The sequence below is a fragment of the Nomascus leucogenys genome, chromosome 1a, assembly GCF_006542625.1.
Source record: "Nomascus leucogenys isolate Asia chromosome 1a, Asia_NLE_v1, whole genome shotgun sequence".
Lineage (NCBI taxonomy): Eukaryota > Metazoa > Chordata > Mammalia > Primates > Hylobatidae > Nomascus > Nomascus leucogenys.
In genome coordinates this window covers 39775513-39793485 of record NC_044381.1, presented here as the reverse complement: position 1 = coordinate 39793485, position 17973 = coordinate 39775513, and the positions used below count along the sequence as shown (strand labels likewise).

Below are 17973 nucleotides of genomic sequence, written 5' to 3'. Positions count from 1 at the left end.
CATTCACTGCCTGGTCTTATTTCCAACTGAAGGTAAGTATGAAAGACTTTGTGATTCCAGTTTTATAAAGTACAACCCCTTGCACTTGTCCCCTTACATTGCTAGAGAGTCTATCTGGACCCACCTCACAGAGCAAGATGCTCCAGTTTGTGCTGTGTGGTACTGCATGGTGTCCTTTTCCTCAACCCTTTCTATTATGTGCCAAATATCTATACAAATAATGTTTCCTAAGTACGTAAAGCATATCTCATCAGCATATATCATTCTTTACAATGATAAAGAAGCAAAAGAAAAACAAAAGGACAAAGAACATCTTAAATGACTACATTCAACTGCCATGGAGCTTTAATTTTTTAACTATTCAAAAAGATATCCACTGTATTATTCCAACTATATGACTCTTCCGAAAAAAGTAAAACTATGAAGACACAGTAAAGATCAATGGTTGCCACGAGTTGCTAGGGTGAAAGGGAGAGATGAACACGCATAGTAGAGAGAATTTTTAGGGCAGTGAAACTGTTCTGTCAATAATATTACAGTAATAGATACATGTCATGTCATTATACATTTGTCCAAATTCACAGAACGTACAGCATCAAGAGTGAAGCCTGATGTAAACTATGAACTTTGAGTGATTATAATGTGTCAATATTAAGTTCATCAGTTGTAACAAATGTACCACTCTCTGGTGGAAAATACTAATAATGGGGGAGGCTATGCATGTGTGGGAGGCATGGAATATATGAGAAATCTCTGTACCTTCCTCTCAGTTTTGCTGTGAACCTAAAGCTGCTCTAAGAAATAAGGTTATTGATTTAAAAAAGATATTCAGCTGGGCTCAGTGGCTCATGCCTGTAATCTCAGCACTTTGGGAGGCAAAGGTGGGTGGATCGCCTGAGGTCAGGAGTTCAAGATCAGCCTGGCCAACATGGCAAACCTTGTCTCTACTAAAAATACAAAAATTAGCTGGGCATGGTGGCGGGAACCTGTAATTTCAGCTACTCAGGAGGCTGAGGCAGAAGAATCGCTTGAGACTAGAAGGTGGAGGTTGCAGTTAATAGAGATCGCATCACTGCACTCCAGCCTGGGAGACAGAGTGAGACTCCATCTCAAAAAAAAAAAAAAAAAAAAAAAAAAAAAAAAAAAAAAAAAAAGATATTCACTAATGTCTATGTGTCCCAGGATCTCCAGAGCAAAAATTAAAATAAATAAATAAATAAAAAAGATGGCTGGGTGCAGTGGCTCATGCCTGTAATCCCAGCACTTTGGGAGGCTGAGGTGGGCGGATCACCTGAGGTCAAGAGTTCAAGACCAGCCTGACCAACATGGTGAAACCCCGTCTATACTAAATACAAAAAATTAGCCGGGCATGGTGGTGCATGCCTGTAGTCCCAGGTACCTGGGAGGCTGAGGCAGGAGAATCATTTGAACCTGGGAGGTGGAGGGTGCAATGAGCCAAGATTGTGTCATTGCACTGCAGCCTAGGCAACAAGAGCAAAACTCTATCTCAAAAAAAATAAAATAAAATAAAAAATAAAGATATTCACTGAACCTGTTATGATGATATATTTAAGCAAGACACAGTGACCCTAAAAATTAGAGATCATTGAAGACCAAAGTGACAACATGTGGTCATTATTTCTCAAATTGAAGTATATAAAATATATAAAATAAATAAATTTAATTGTATGCTTAGGTAAGAAAATATTGATAAAAATGATTGAATATTTTATCTTATTTCATAATTTTAAACAGGGATTTAGCACAATATGAAAACTAGATTATTCATGTAATCAAAATAAGAGAATTTTTATTCTAATTTTAACTCAGAAATTATTACACTTATTTAATTTAACAATTTTACTGATAGGTTAATGAGATAAATAGGACAGATTATAATTACCTAACATTGCTATGGTAACTTACATGCAAATAGCTGTTCGTCACCAAAAGTCAAAAAAGTAACCAGCATTGCAACTGAAGATGGATCATACAACAGAAATTAGTACCATGTTACCTTATAATATTATGTTATTAAAATGAAATTTTGAAACAACACCAAAAATTAAGGTGGGGCTATACAAAGTGTGCAGAAAAGATTTCATATAGCAGGCAAGAGACTGCCATCCTTAGAAAGGCCTGCATGCAAGGCTGGCCCTTGGCTGGTGTTTAGGAACTTGGAATTGGGAGGGTTTCCACCATTCCCTGAGAAGAGTGGCTCACCGTGTCTAAAGTGTTTATAGAAACAGTGTGTTTAGTCTGAACAGCTGCTTTCCTTGTAAGAGTCTGGAATGTGGGTACATGTGAGGGAGAGTAACCTCCATACAAATCTTGGGCACTTAGTCTCTAATGAGACTCTGGTACTGGTAGACATCACTGCACATATGTTGTCAAAATGTGAGCCTGGGAGAATTAGGCAGATCCCGGGATCTCCACAGGAGAGAACTCCTGGAGGCTTGTGCCTAGTTTCCTCCAGAATTGACCACATGCACCTTTTTCCTCTACTAATTTTGCTTGTCCCCTTTCTTGTAATCAGTTAAAGATCTGAGTATGACTATTTACTGAGTCCTGTGAGTCCTTCTAGTGAACCACCAAACCTGGGGGTGGTCTTGGGAAACCTTGACACAAATGCATTGTGTAAGATTTGTATTAAGTTGATATGATACATGTAACTGTAATCAGATGGTTATTTCACAGAATAACTTTCCCTAATCTGTTTTTCTTTTCTTTTTTTCCCTTGATATTTGACTTAGAGATTCTTGTATTTCTATAACTACCCAATTGAATAAAACCATAAAAGGAATAAATGAAACAATAATGCCAGAAAATAATGTGAAATAAGCAGCAATCCTATTTTAACTGAATAAAAAACAGAGAATCTGGGTGATTGAAAATATGTTCTACAATATGAATGTTTCTAGAAAAAAAATGAAAAGGTGATCAATTTTCTGCAACTCAACTGGGCTTAATTCCTTTTTGTACTAATTGTGCAGGCCAGGTGCTGTGGCTCACATTTGTAAATCCCAGCATTTTGGGAGGCTGAGGCAGGAGGATCACTTGAGCCCAGAAGTTCCAGACCAGCCTGGGCAATATAGTGAGACCTCATCTATTAAACAAACAAACAAACAAACAAACAAAACCCTTAAAAAGAAAATTAGCCAAGTGTCATGGTGCATGTCTGTAGTCCCAGCTACTTGGGAGGCTAAGGTGAAAGATGAAAGGATCATTTAAAGCCAGGAAGCAGCAGTGAGCCAAGATGGCACCACTGCATGCCAGTACCAGCAACAGTGGGAGACTCTGTATCAAAAATAAATAAATAAATAAATAAATAATTGTGTATCAGGCCAGATGTAACCACACAAAACTGTAGTCCCAGCCACTTAGGAGGATGAGGTAGGAGGACTGCTTGAGCCCAGGAGTTCAATGCTACAGTGAGCTATGATTGCACCAATGAATAGACACTGTATTCTAGCCTCGGCAACATAGACAGACCCCATCTCCTATAATAATAATAATTGATTAATTGTGCATCATTCAAATAAATTGTATAACTAGAGAAAAACATATGACTATTGAATATACTATAATAGTCTACTACTGATCATAGAGTTCCTGTTTACTTGCTTCTAATCTTTTTCTTTGTTTCTCATAAAACTAAAAACATGATTTAAACCCATTAAAGGCAGTTCATCACAAAACAAGTCAAAAAGTCAAAAAAATTGCATCCAAACTGTAGGATGTGTTATCCACTGCTCCCTGCAAACAGTTGGATTTGGTCATTAAGAATTAGCAGGACTTTTAACTTTGTGTGTGTGTATGTGTGCATGTGCGTGTGTATGTGTGCATATGTTTATGTGTGTAAACTATGACAGATAAAACCATTTTGCTTCTGTAAGAATATGTAATGTAACTTGTGCTTCTTATGAAGGAATTGCTTTTCCATCTTCTGTGCTCAGTAGCTATCTTCAAAAAATAATCTCCTATTTGTATGGGTGCACACTGGTTCAGTTCTACAGTTCTTATTGCCATTTATTTATGGTACCAGAAAGGGATTGCTGAGTTCCCAGTTCTAAAGGTAGTTACTTTCTTAGTGACACAAATCAATATGTAATACAGTTCACCCTTCAACAACAAGGGTTTCAACTGCAGGGATTCACTTATATGCAGATTTTCTTCTGCCTCTGCAACCCAGAGACAGCAAGATCCACCTCTCCTCTTCCTCCTCAGCCTAATCAACCTGAAGATCATGAAGACCTCTGTCAGGATCTACTTATGCTTTATGAAAAGTCAATATGTTTTTCCTGATGATTTTCTTTCTAACAGCTTCATTTCTCTAGCTTACTTTATTGTACGAACATAGTATATAATAATGCAGCACAAACAAAATAGGTGTTCCTCAACTGTTTGTTATCAGGAAGGCTTCCAGCCAATGGTGGGGTATTAGTAGCTAAGGTGAAGGAATCAAAAGTTATACTCAGATTTTCAACTGCACAGGGATCAGAGTCCCTCACCCCCACATTATTAATGGGTCAACTGTAATTATTTGTTTACTAAATATAAATAATTTACTATAAAAATAAAATAGAAGATCCATTTGTATAACAAGTTTGATTTGTTATAATGTGACTATAGAGGAAACATACAACATACTAACTTAAAAATCTTTTTTCTTATTTTTGCAAAAATATTATATAGGATTTTAGGGATCATAATTAAATAAATGAATGTTTTAAGACAATAATGTTTGAGATTATAAATTAGTTACAACTACTTTCTTAAATAAATCTGAATTTCAAACTAAAGAAGTTAAATTTAAAAAATTAATTTACATATGTATATACATATATACACATTCAATTTACACATATTTTTAAACTGGTCTTTTTTGATTGACACTACCTTAATCTTACATCTTACTTTTTATTTTCTTATCAAGAGTAGGACCACCAAGAGAAGAAATTCACTATCAGAAGTCTTACCTGGTTTGTCCTTTTTAAGTATCTTATTTTTATGTTCCAAAATTTGTTGTTGAATTCTATGTATACAAAAGTAATAAATAAAATTGCTATTTTAATACTGAAATAAAAAATATTTACCAAACATATTAAATTCTAAAACCATTTCAGGCAATATCAGACCTAATATCAGAATTTTAATGTCCCATACACTTCAAATTTTTAAACCTTACAAGCTTATTAAGCTTATAATTAAAGAAGAAAAGAAAGTGAAGCACTCATAAATGGAGGAAGCACAGCTCAGTAAATTAACTCCAGTTAGCTGGATATCATGCAAAGTGTCCTGCACTCAGAGTAAGTCTTCACTCTGTAACCAATAGGTATTTTGTTTTCAGACAAATTGCTTCTCTTAGGCTCCCTGGTTTCTTCGGCTCCCTGGTTTCTTCTAAAAAATAAGGATTCTGCTACCTTACTTCACTAGGTTGTTTGGAAGATGTAATTAGATTACATGTTTAAATGTTCAGAGAAATAGTAAAGCAATGGAATAATTTATTCTTGAACTTTATTGCTGTAACCATTTTGGAATCCCAAATAATGCTCCGTGTGTGTTTTTCTATAAGTTCTAACATTCAAATGTTGCAGTTTTCAGAAAATGTTATTAAGTGCTAATTTTGGTTATTAGTTGCATTCATTGTGGCTTGTAATTCCAGGCATTTTACCTAATTCATAACTTATTACTAAATTTATATATATATATTATATATATTATATATATTATATATTATATATATTATATATTATATATTATATATATTATATATTATATATAATATATATTATATATTATATATATTATATATTATATATATATATATATTATATATATAAAATATATATATAAAAAAAAAACCTCATTAAAATAGATTACCTAATTGTCTCCCATCACTGAGCTCATCAATCACACCAAGGGCAGAAAACTAACAGGTGTCAAAACCTGGCTTGGACAACTACCACTCCTTCTCTATCTCCTCAAACTGAGCCAGCAGGTCTGTGCTTGGATGCTGGATCTCCATGGTCCTCTCCAACTAACAGACAAGACAAAACCCTGCTTTGATTGTTTTTCAGTTCCATGAAGGAAACGCAAGTTGACATTTTCTCATTTCCAAGACATGTACTAACAACATGTAACATCCCCTTATTACTCAGCTCTGTTCTCATTTCAGAGATCACCGTACATCAACAGTTTCATAGTGATAATCACAATTTCAATATTGGCTGTCACTTGTTTTGGTTTTGCTCACACTGCTTCCTTGGAGCTACTCAACAAATAGTCAAATGGCCTTCATGGGACTAGGCAAAATATGGAATGCTTTCTGAATTTGTGTGCCATCCCTAGGCAGCAGCCATGCTTATCTGCTCTGTATTAATCCAATTTTAAAATATGTGCTGCTGAAATAAGTACAAAGCCCTGTTTGATACATGGATACTCGTGAGTCATGGATGAGGTTTAGCTCTGTTAAATCCAACTCACTTACTTTAGATTCAGAGAATTTTATTGACTGGCTTCCTGTGAGGAGAATTTTAAATTATATTTAAAACTTGAGGAAGAGCTGCGAGTAGCCCAGGAGATTTTCATGATTATAGAGACACATTACTTGAGGGGCCAACTGCAAGCTGGTTCTCACTACTCGGTGGAAAGATAACATGGAACCTTCTGCTATCTAACCAAAGCTGCTGCACAGGATATAAAAAAAAGCCTCAAGGTACAGATCTGATAGCAAAAGGGAAAGAGAACTCTGATCTCTTCCTGCAACATTATCATTATTTGAACATCCCTGACTGTTGAGAACAATCCCAACTAATATTGGTTAAAGAAAAGACAAACATGGCTTTCGAAGGATAACATACCATGAAGGCCTAGGCTAAGTCTAGCTAAGAGGTGGCCTCCAAATAAGGTTTTTAGTGTAGGGCGAGCATCAGCTTGCTCAATATTTGTGTGGGTAAAGCTAGCAGGCCTAGTTGCCAGAGCAGGGTGCTGGGAACAATGACTGAGCACAAGTACATAAACTAATAAACACCATAGCTTTGAACTCTATATATGAATCACCATGAAAACTGAGGGGTCTAAATCAGTGAAGGCATCCTGGTGGCAAAGGTCAATCATTATCAGATTGCAAGACCAGTTACAATGGCAACAATACAGCAAGTGAGTCCACGGAAACAACAGAATGATTAGAATGGCCTTTTTTCCCCTTCTTCTGACTTGTAAAGAAAGATTGCCTTCCTTGGACTTAGGAAACCCCTTGGCTTCTTGGAAAATTCAAAGAAGGAAGACACAGGTGAGAGCCCCAGGGGACAATACAAGATTTTCTGCTAAATTGGACATTTCAAGACTCAATAATTAGAAAAGTCAGGTCAGGCATGGTGGCTAGCACTTTGAGAGGCCGAGGCAGGGAGATTACTTGAGCTCAGGAGTTCAAGACCAGCCAGGGCAACAGAGTGAGACCTTGTCTCTACAAAAAAAAAAAAAAAAAAAAAAAAAAAAGGAAAGGAAAGGAAAAGAAATCAAAGATGTGGCTCTTTTTATCCCATGCATGGGGATTATACTTGGAATAAAATGAACAACATTGAGATCCCTAGGGATAAAGGTCTCAAAAATCCAGAAAAAATCTTGCACTCTACTTCTAACTAATCTAGACTTCTGCTTGATTTCTGGCTAAAAGGTAGACTAACTCATTGCTATTTCACACTATCTGAACCAAACTATGAACTCTCACCTAATGTATAAGATGGAGTAGTTGCAATTATTTTAAACTTCAATTTAGTATTAACTGGCCTTTTAACATAAACACTTACTTTGTCAAATGATGAGAAATAGCGTAATCTTCTGCATCTTGTCCACACATGTCTTGAGTGAAGACATTAATATTTTGCTTAAGAAGGATGTTGGCAATACCTGGTGAGTCATATGCACAGCAAGCATGAGGGCTGACCTAAAATGACAAAGAAATAACTCCACTCAAGAACTTTAATAAAGACTTTTTTAAAAAGCTAGTTTGATACACTTTACCAATTTGATATCTGCCTGTCAGTGTAGACGTAATAACCATTTGCATGTACTAGCTTGGGTCTATAAGCATCCAGGGTGCTCAAGTGTTCATCTTTGTAAATTATCACCAAGGCTAAAAGAAAGGGACAACAGGGAAGCCTCTTGTCCCACTGGGCTATGACATAATACAAGTTGTTAACTTATAGTCCTTTGATGGCCAAGAAACTGTGCTGAGGTCACTTATCTAAAGTAGGCAAAGATTTAGATGAAGATTCCTCCACTGTTTTCCTAGTCAAATCAGCTAGGGGTCAGATAAGAGTTATCTGCAGGCTGAAAACAACAACAACAATTATAATAATAATGACAATACTAGTAGTCATAAACTACAAATCCACACTTTAAAAATTAATAAAACTGGTCAGGTGCAATGGCTCATGTCTGTAATTCCAGCACTTTGGGAAGCCAAGGAGAGCAGATCATGAGGTCAAGAAATCGAGACCATCCTGGCCAACATGGTGAAATCCCATCTCTACTAAAAATACAAAAATTAGCTGGGTATGGTGGCATGCACCTGTAGTCCCAGCTACTTGGGAGGCTGAGGCAGGAGAATCACTTGAACCTGGGAGGTGGAGGTTGCAGTGAGCCAAGATCACACCACTGCACTCCAGCCTGGCAACAGAGTGAGACTCCATCTCAAAAAAAAAAAAAATTAATAAAACTAACACAAAACCCTTTAGCTAATAAAAGATTACAGTACCAAAAACATCTCATTATATATACCCAACACTCTATATTACAAGAGAAGACGAATCCTACTATATACTGTTCTTTATGTTACTCAGTCCAAATATTTGCTGGTCTACCAGATTATTCGTGGCGATATTTTTCATTATATGCCAATAATTATGTTAATCTTCTTATTAATATTTCTGATTTGAGTGACTGTTAACCACTCTAGAATATGCAGATTTTATTTAAAAAAAAAAAAAGGACTACTGACAGTCTCAGCCTATCAATGGCATGTGTACTTGCTTTGTTTTTCAATAAAAATTCTACCATTTTCTCTTTCTTGCAAATTACAGCGAATAAAAGTGGGATATTATTGTCCTATAAAACAGCAGAAAAAAAATAATTCACAAAATTACAGGTTTCTCAAATGAACTGAAAATCTTCTCTAGGATGCTTTTAACTTCAACGTACAATATAGAAACGAAGTAAATGAAAAGCAGTCCCTTCCTTCTCACTCCTCTGTGCTTTTTGATGTGCTGCTCTTTGCCTTACAAACAACCCTCCTCTGTCTCCCCGGATTAACTGTGCTCATTGCCAAAACTCACTTTAAACATTTACCAGTCCCAAGAATCCTTGCTTTGATCACAGCACCTAGCACGGTACGTTGTAATCATTTCACTGTTTCCCACTGAAACCAAGAGCTTCTTGAGGGCAAGGACTGTATCTTTTGTCCCTAAAACTCTAAGACATAGTAGCAAATATTTTAAGTTTTTTACATAAATTAATGATCTAAATTACTATCTCTAAAGCAGTGTTTCTTAAACTATATTCCAAAGAATATTTGCTTTATCAGAAGTATTATACCCAAGAGAAAGACTCCATGACCATCTGTATTTGAGAAGTATTACAAAACTGTATTTTATGTCTAATAATCAAGAAATCTCTTGAATTTTACCTAATCCCCATTTGACAATACTATTTGTGGCAAACATTAATATTTGAGGAATTAAGAGTTTCAGAGATACAGTTGCCAGAGCTTCCCAATACAGGTGGAGGTTTCCTCTGGGTGGTACAAACTTGTTGAGTCACTTCTATCAATGGTGTCAGGCTCCCAGATGCCAATGTCATGCACTCCTGCTCCAAATGGGTCACTATGGAAATGAGCTTTGAATTAAGAGAGATTGGCTTCAAATGCACTTATTTTCCTTATTATTAAATAGTCCATGGTTTTTTCCCTAATACAAGAGAATAGATTTTTATCTTTACTGTTAGAAAGCTCAGTATGTTCTGTGTAAGAGAGATAGGTTTAAAAAACTTGAGAACAAATATTTAAAACACCAAAGCTCAGTAAGAAATACTATTCTCAATTATAATGGTAATCCCGGGACCCTAGTGCAGCTCTACTTTTTAAATCCATTTTTACTGGGTTCCACTTAAATGGCTATTTAAAATTATTTTTTATTTTAGACAAAATATAAATCAGAAATAAAAACATAATGGGTTATCAATAAAAGTTCTCATACTGATCCATATGAATTATTTCTGGCATAATAAAAGCCAATAAGTCACTTGCATTTCTAAGGAAGAGTGCTGAGGAGAAAGATGTAATGTCTGCAATATTCGTAAATTATCCAACTATAACCAGGAATAACCTAAAAAGGCTTCTAGGCATTCTTACAGGCAGATGATTATTTGTGGTATATATAAAGAGAAAGTTTTAAAAACTTCTAAATTCTAAAATTCAACTCCATAACTGAGGGATTTATATACTCTATAAACTATATATTATAAACAAATACATGCTGACTTAAAAGCCTTGAAATTTTTATCAAAATATACTATAACATAGGACTTGTAAACTCAAACACTTACAAGGACAAAGGAAGGTTGCCTGAGTAAAGGAAGTACTAAGGTGGGCACAGTAGCAAACTGGAGAATACATGCCTTCTATAAAGGGGCGACCTCTGCACAGCAGACCAAACAGTGATAGAAACTCAGGGGACACCAGATTGGATTTTTTAGGATAAGCCTGACGTCCAGATTTCTTCATGAGTCTTCTAAATTTTACATGTTGATTCAACTTATAGAGGCAAACAAACAAATCTGTGTACCACATTGGAATATAGCCCTTGTGTTTTTATATTCGCTATAAATGTGTTACTAAATGGTTGTGTATAATGCAAGTATTTGCATGTAAAATATTTTCTTTCTCTAGTATTATATGTTTTACCAAAAAATCAGGCTCTCATATATAATAAAAATTGCTAAAAAGACTCATAATACCTGCTTCAAGAATTTTTCCAACATTTATTCATTTAAAATATATTTGTATATAATTTTCCCAGATTGTTAACCAAATAGATAATTGGTTCACAAGACTGCTAAAACTAAATTATTAAAAGATTCCTATCTGTATTCTTATTAACTTCATGGACTTCAGTGTTTAAAACTGACATTTTGGGTATGCTGAAGTTCTATAAACTTAACAAACATACTGAGAGGTTCATAATACAACTTCAACTAAAAAAAATAGTTTAGGATTTGCTACTATTCTAATTGAGAAAGCCCAACTTGTAATGAACATTTGTTGACACATAATCACCTGCATGGTGACAAAGGGACATCAAATAATGAAAGGGTCAGCCTCTACCTATTGAAAGATTACCCATAAGCAAATTTCTAAAGACTCTCTGAATGGTAGTGAATGATTCATGGTAGGAAGCAAAACGTGTTATTCTGTAAGCTGAAAGATATTGCCAATAACATTTCCTTTCACTTCCCAGTCACAGATGTAGAGAAAGACAGATAAGTCAGGCTAATATTATTGAAAAGGAGAACTTTGAAGGAAGTGGCAACTATCAAATGCCAACTCTTCTAGAGATTTCTTACATTTTTGAGATACAGAAATTTATATATGGCACTTATCTATTCTGGGGTTTTTAATCAGGGTATATCCAAACCTTGAAGGTTTTTTGTTGTTGTTGTTGTTGTTGTTTTGGCTATTATTTTTGTTAGAGACAAGAGTCTCACTATGTTGCTCAAGCTGGATTCAAACTCTTAGGCTCAAGCTGGGACTACAGGAATATGCCACTGTGCCCAGCTTCAAGAAAACATTTTTAAACACGTTCAGGCCTTATTAGGTCTATTACATCAAAATCTTCAGGGGAAACCCTACAACTGTAGATTTTTAACAAAATGTCCTCGGGTCACTGTAATGCACAATTCTGAGAATTAGTGCAGCAGACGATCACTTGAGTCTCACCTCTCACCCACATGGCTAATTCTCTTTATCAGTTGGAGATGTGGCCAGAAAGAGAAAAGAGTAAGAGATAGAGTCATTTATTAAAACTCCAATTAAGTTTCCTGGCTATGGGTAGAACAGGGACAAGTAAACTCAAAATCCCACTTGATTTTGCTATTTACAAGCTCCTTATTGCCCACCTTCCCACCAAGACATTCTATATTTAAGAGGAGGCTTTAGACTCTTATCTAAGTGGCTGTTTCTGCCAGGATGGGCAAAAAGTCAGTTAGTAATTTGTTCCACCTTCTGCTGAAGTTTTTCTCACTTCGTCACCACCTATTCACTGCAAATCTGGTTTCCTCAAAGTCCTCCTAAAATTAATCTCTAGGCAAGTTTCAACTCATTCTTTTTCAAACCAAAAATTATTAGACCCAAAGCTAAAGAGCACCTTGTCTCAACACATAAACTGGAAGAACAACAAACTAAAAAAAAACCTCTTCCTGGCGTTTTCCCTCATTACCTAATTTCCAAGTGACCTGTATATTTCTGATTGATCTTTTCTCCTCCCATTTTTCCCTCTTAAGCCTTGCCACTGAGAGATGATACATCAGTTTTTCAGAAAATTAGCAGCAGCAGCAACATGTCCATTTATTGTAAGTTGCTTTAGTTTTGAGTTTTAAGATAAAGCCTATTTCCAGGGAATATTTTCTTTCCTGTGTTGTTTTACACTAATTAGGAAAAAAAAAAGAATAACCCTGTGTAGAAAAAAAGTTGAAAAGGTTTTACCTTTAACAAATTCACAAATATTTTCCAAAGTGCATTTTATAAAGCTGTGCCCTTTAATGCTTCTTTTAAAAGTATCAATATTTAAAATAAAATCTTAAGACAAGTTATTTCAAAATAATTTAATTTGCATTTGCATTCAGGGAATAGTTGAGCTTCCAAATATAAAGCATTGACCCTTACCTATGTCAATGTTAAAACAAATATTTTGGAAAGAAAGTTGATTGATCTATACCTTGTCCAGTGCTTCAATATTTGAGCCATGGAAAAGCAGTTTTTCTGCCAGTGAGGTGCTCTCACTATACACAGCATAATGGAGAGCAGTGTTGCCATAGATATCCTTAAGGTTTGGATTGGCGCCATGTTCCACCAAAATAACAGCACAAGCCTCTTCCTGGCAATGGACAGCCTATCTGTGTTAGACCAAGAAAGATTGTAAATTCCAAGAATTCAAAATACACATTCCACAGGTTTCACCAACTAGTTATATTTAAGTGAGATCAATTTATTTTAATTCTATATATGTAAATCAAATCCATGTCATGCTGAAAGAGTTGGCTATAATATACCTGTATCAAAGGCATTCTGTTTTCTTTGTCACAGATACCAATCTGGCATTTTCTGTTAACCAGGAGAGTGACCATGTTCACATGGCCACTGGCACAGGCCAAATATAGAGCAGTTCTATGAGAGTAAGAGGATTTTTTAAGAAACTGTAGTACAGTATCTCAAAACATACAATCATTCATGTAATTGTAAAAATTGAATAGCATGTTTTTCCTCTGCCTTCAAAACAAATAATTTTTTTGAAGAAAGTACAATACTTACTAGCTCTTACTGCTCACTGCCTTAATGAAAACAGCAGCCTATTTGAATAGAAAAAGCTCAGTCTTTGGACTCGGTTCAACTAGGGCTTGAGTCCTACTTTAAACCCTGTCACTTACCAACTATTGCTTAGCCTTTCTGTGCCTCAACTTCCTCATTAATAAAGATGACAATAGTAGCTATCTCATAAGACACCATCGTGACGCTTGAATGAGAAGCTATGTAAAGTACGTAGAACAGTTCCTACAACAACTCAATAATTGTAAGATTTTTGTTTTTTGAGACAAAGTCTCACTCTTTTGCCCAGGCTGGAGTGCAATGATGTAACTATACCTGGAACTCCTGGGCTCAAGTCATCCTCCATCCCCGGCCTCCTGAGCAGCTGGGACTACAGATGTGCCGCAGCATGCCCAGCTATTTATTTAAAAATATTTGTAGAGTAAGAATCTCACTTTGTTGCCCAAGCTGGTCTCAAACTCCTGGCATCAAGCAATCCTCTCACCTCAGCCTCCCAAAGTTCTGAGATTACAGGTGTGAGCCACTGCACCCAGCCAGATATTATAATTTTTACTATTGGTACTACTTAACAAAAACATTTTAATTAGGTAGAATGATACAATTATACCTACTTTGCAGGATGGCTTAACGAGTAGGTCACATTTTAACACCTCTGACATTGGAATGCCACTTATAATTCATGATTTATTATAACTATAATTGGTAGCATTTTAAAAATTATCTTATTGATATATAAAATAGTAGGGCATCACACAATCCATGAGACCTTACATTAAGTAGAATATGGTATATTCACCATATTCTACTTATTCAGCAGGTCTAGGGCAGTTCTAGGCATGTAACTGAAACTTAAATATATTTTAGTTCTTAAAGGTACTATGGGGAAAGAGCACTGAAATAAAAATAATGCATTTTTTAAACAAATTAATTCTTTTATTTTCAAACAACTTGAAGCCAAAGGAAACTCATGATTCAAATGAATGTGTATGGCTCATTTTATTCAATATTTATACTTACAAAATATATGCAAATAAGACTTTCCAATGATTAATATTAGTATTTAAGACTGATAAACTTTTGAAAGGGCAGTTAAAGGTTATCTTCTACTATTTTCTAACTTCAGAAATACTTTTGTTTGAAAGGTGGGAGATAAAGTTTCAAGGAGATTAAGTCCCAATATTCCTATTTTAAATCTCTCAGCTTGTGCAGGTGGGGCAGGTAAAGATGAAGTTTTTAAGGATAGAAGGGTCCTGAGAGATAGTAGAATATGTCTCCTACATAACAGGTACTCAGGTTATGCTTGACGCACAAATGGAATGAAAGAATGGATAAATACAGTTGGGGAGTTCAATATTTTTAAATAAACTCTTATAAAGCAATATTTTTGCAATAGTAATTATTTATATGTGTTATTTTATTTTTAAAGAATACAATTAAAATGAAATGATTAGTCTATCATTGCATAAATGGAATGAGTATATAAGAAAAACATAGGTACATAATAAAATATATAGATAATAAAATCTGGAAACAGATAAAAACATTCCCTTTTTACTTCTGAAGAGGGTAAAAGCTCAAAGAAGATAACAATACTCACAATAATGATAAAAAATAGAAAGCGAGAAATTATTTTCATCAGTGCAAGATTCATATTCCTCTCTTCCCAAGGATTATTCCATTAATAATAAACTTTTACTAGAAGTTTTGTACATGCTCACTGCAGCAATCACAGATAAGAAAAAGGAAAAAACCTTTACTTAAAATACAAATGCTCAGAAATTACAAATTTTATCATATTTTGTACATATTTTTGCTAAAACAAGACCATAGTATGTTTGTGTATGTATAATTTAACTAATTCTTTTTCCTCGCTAGCTGTAACAAAATACATCTTTGCACATCAACGTACTTCTGTATCTATTGCCACCTTCAGTGGTCACATATTATTTCATCCTATGGATGCAACTGAAATTTATTTATAGGATCCATTCTATGGGTTCTTTTTAAAATACGTGCTGTGAAAAATAAAGTGCATGTATCTTTATTTCCTAAGGGTGTTTTAGTATAATGGAATTGATGGGTAAAGGGCATACACATTTTTTAAATGTAGTACTTACCACCAAATTATCTATTTGAAAAGTAATCAGCAACTTAAACTTTAAGCAGCAGTATAAAACATCCTCACAAATATTGTGGATAGAAAACTGTTTCATTCCTCTGTTAATTTAAATTCGTATACCATAAATGCGAAGGATTTTTTCCTATGTATATAAGTAACTTGTAGATCTGGAAAAAGGTACTTTGCCCACTTTTAGAGTGTTTGATGGTTTGATTTGAAAGAATTCCCTGTAAAATGAAGATGTACTTTTCATCTAATGTGTATATATAACTGATATATATAACATATTATATCTGTTATATATGTATACATATCAGTAATATATATGTATACATATATATATATATCTTATGATATATAATAATATAGGCTGGGCGCGGTGGCTCACACCTGTAATCCCAGCACTTTGGGAGGCGGAGGCGGGCAGATCACTTGAGGTCAGGAGTTCGAGACCAGCCTGGCCAACATGGTGAAACCCCCTCTCTACTAAAAATACAAAAATTATCCAGGCATGCTGGCACCTGCCTGTAATCCCAGCTACTTGGGAGGCTGAGGTAGGAGAATTGCTTGAACCCAGCAGGCAGACGTTGCAGTGAGCCAAGATTGTGCCATTGGACACCAGCCTGGGCAAAGAAGTGAGACTCCAACTCAAAAACAAAAAAAACAATATAATGAATTCCCTATAAAATGAAAACATACTTTTCATCTGAAAAATATATATGTAATATAGTAAATATTTTTCAAGTAAGCTCTTTTATTTTGTTAACTTTTTTCTGAAACACAGGCAGTTTTAATTTTTAGTTTGCTAAATCAGCCTTCAGAATGCCTGCTTATGAGGTCATTCTTAGGAAGGCATTTGTCAACATAAAATGTACTTGTAAAATAAGCATCTGTGTTTTCTTCTGGTACTTTACTCATTTGCATATGTAAAAATTTCAATCTGTATTAAATCAGGAACTCATGTTTGTGACATAAAATTTCATTCGTTTTCTTCAAACAGTAGGCATTTTTTCATTAATAATTCATCCTTTCCTACTCATCAGTCCTTACGTATATCTTACATAATTTCAGTGTTTCTGGGTTTCCTATTCTGTTCCATGCGTTTATCTGTCTTTTCAGCTGTTAGTAAACAATTAATTGTAGAAATTAATAGCACATATTGATATCTAGAGGAGCAAGTGTTTTTTCACTCCATTATGAGATTTTTAAAATGTCATCACAATAATGAAAGACAGCAGGTGTCATTCAAAAATATTAAAACCTTGATATTTTCATTCGGTCTATGTAAAATTGATAAACACAGAAAGAGCTCACGTTTTCAGAAAAATGTGCCTTCCCATTCAAGAACACAGAACCCACCTCCTACTTCCAAGTTTCTCTCTAAGAACCTTCAGTAAAGAACCTACCTACACAGGTGGATACGGAAGTAAAACGGACAGTTTTATCTGAGAACTTTTCGCCTACTGAAAATAACTCCCGGTATTTTTGATAGGGGAATGAGTTCTCTCATTAGGCACCTCCTATAATGTATATAAACCATGTTTTAAACGTGTACGTTAAAAATAACAACACTGTATATGCTTAACTTTGTGAGTTAAATCACTCAAGCTCTCCAACTGCTCCAGCCAGGGAATTATGAGGGATGGAAAACAGCTGAGAGTCCGTTTGGCTCCGCCGCTCCGAGGGTGCCCCGCAGCCCTGCAAGGCCCAGTCCCAGGGGCTGCGGGGAAGCCGGGCCTGGGGACCCCCTCCCACCCCGGGCTGAGCCCCCGCTACCTGTGCTGCTTGTCCAGGGCGTCCAGGTCTCCGCTCCTGCGTACCAGGCAGCGCTCCACCTCCGCGGCGTCACCCTTGACAGCCGCCCTGTGGATCTTCTGCAGTTCGGAGTCCCGGATTCGGTATCCGGAACCCGTGTAGACGTGGTCTATGGAGCCCTGGGCCGTCTGGCCCCTGCGGCTCCCGAAGCCGAATAACTTCATAGTGGTGACTTCTTCTCAGACCCCCGACCACCGGCTCTTGAGCGGGGGCAGCTCCCTGTCACCTTTTCACCACCCCCCTCCCCCGACCCCAGACGACCCAGCCCCGAACCCCCTATCCAACCCCAAATCCTCCATCCTACCCCAAATCCACGAACCAACCCCCAATCTGTGATCCCAAATCTATGATCTACTCCACAATCCGCGATCCAGCCCGGTCTACCACAGCCTTCAGCAGCGACACTCGCAGCCTCCGACCTCTCAGACCGAGTGAGCCT

At 35.9% G+C, this 17973-nt stretch overlaps 1 protein-coding gene and 1 non-coding gene across 2 annotated transcripts in view; both read right to left on the bottom strand.

Moving 5' to 3' along the window:
* The window catches only part of LOC100597406 (ankyrin repeat domain-containing protein 20A2-like), a 56670-nt gene extending 38697 nt beyond the window's left edge, over positions 1 to 17973 (bottom strand). Inside the window, 7 exon segments of the mRNA XM_030801199.1 lie at positions 4980 to 5035; positions 7812 to 7926; positions 7929 to 7948; positions 9005 to 9111; positions 12993 to 13166; positions 13327 to 13441; positions 17496 to 17973. Of these exon segments, the coding sequence (XP_030657059.1) occupies positions 4980 to 5035; positions 7812 to 7926; positions 7929 to 7948; positions 9005 to 9111; positions 12993 to 13166; positions 13327 to 13441; positions 17496 to 17698 (790 nt within the window). The 5' untranslated portion in view covers positions 17699 to 17973.
* Positions 6311 to 6417, bottom strand: LOC115836023. The gene has a single exon (XR_004031028.1). It is a non-coding gene; the product is annotated as a U6 spliceosomal RNA (small nuclear RNA).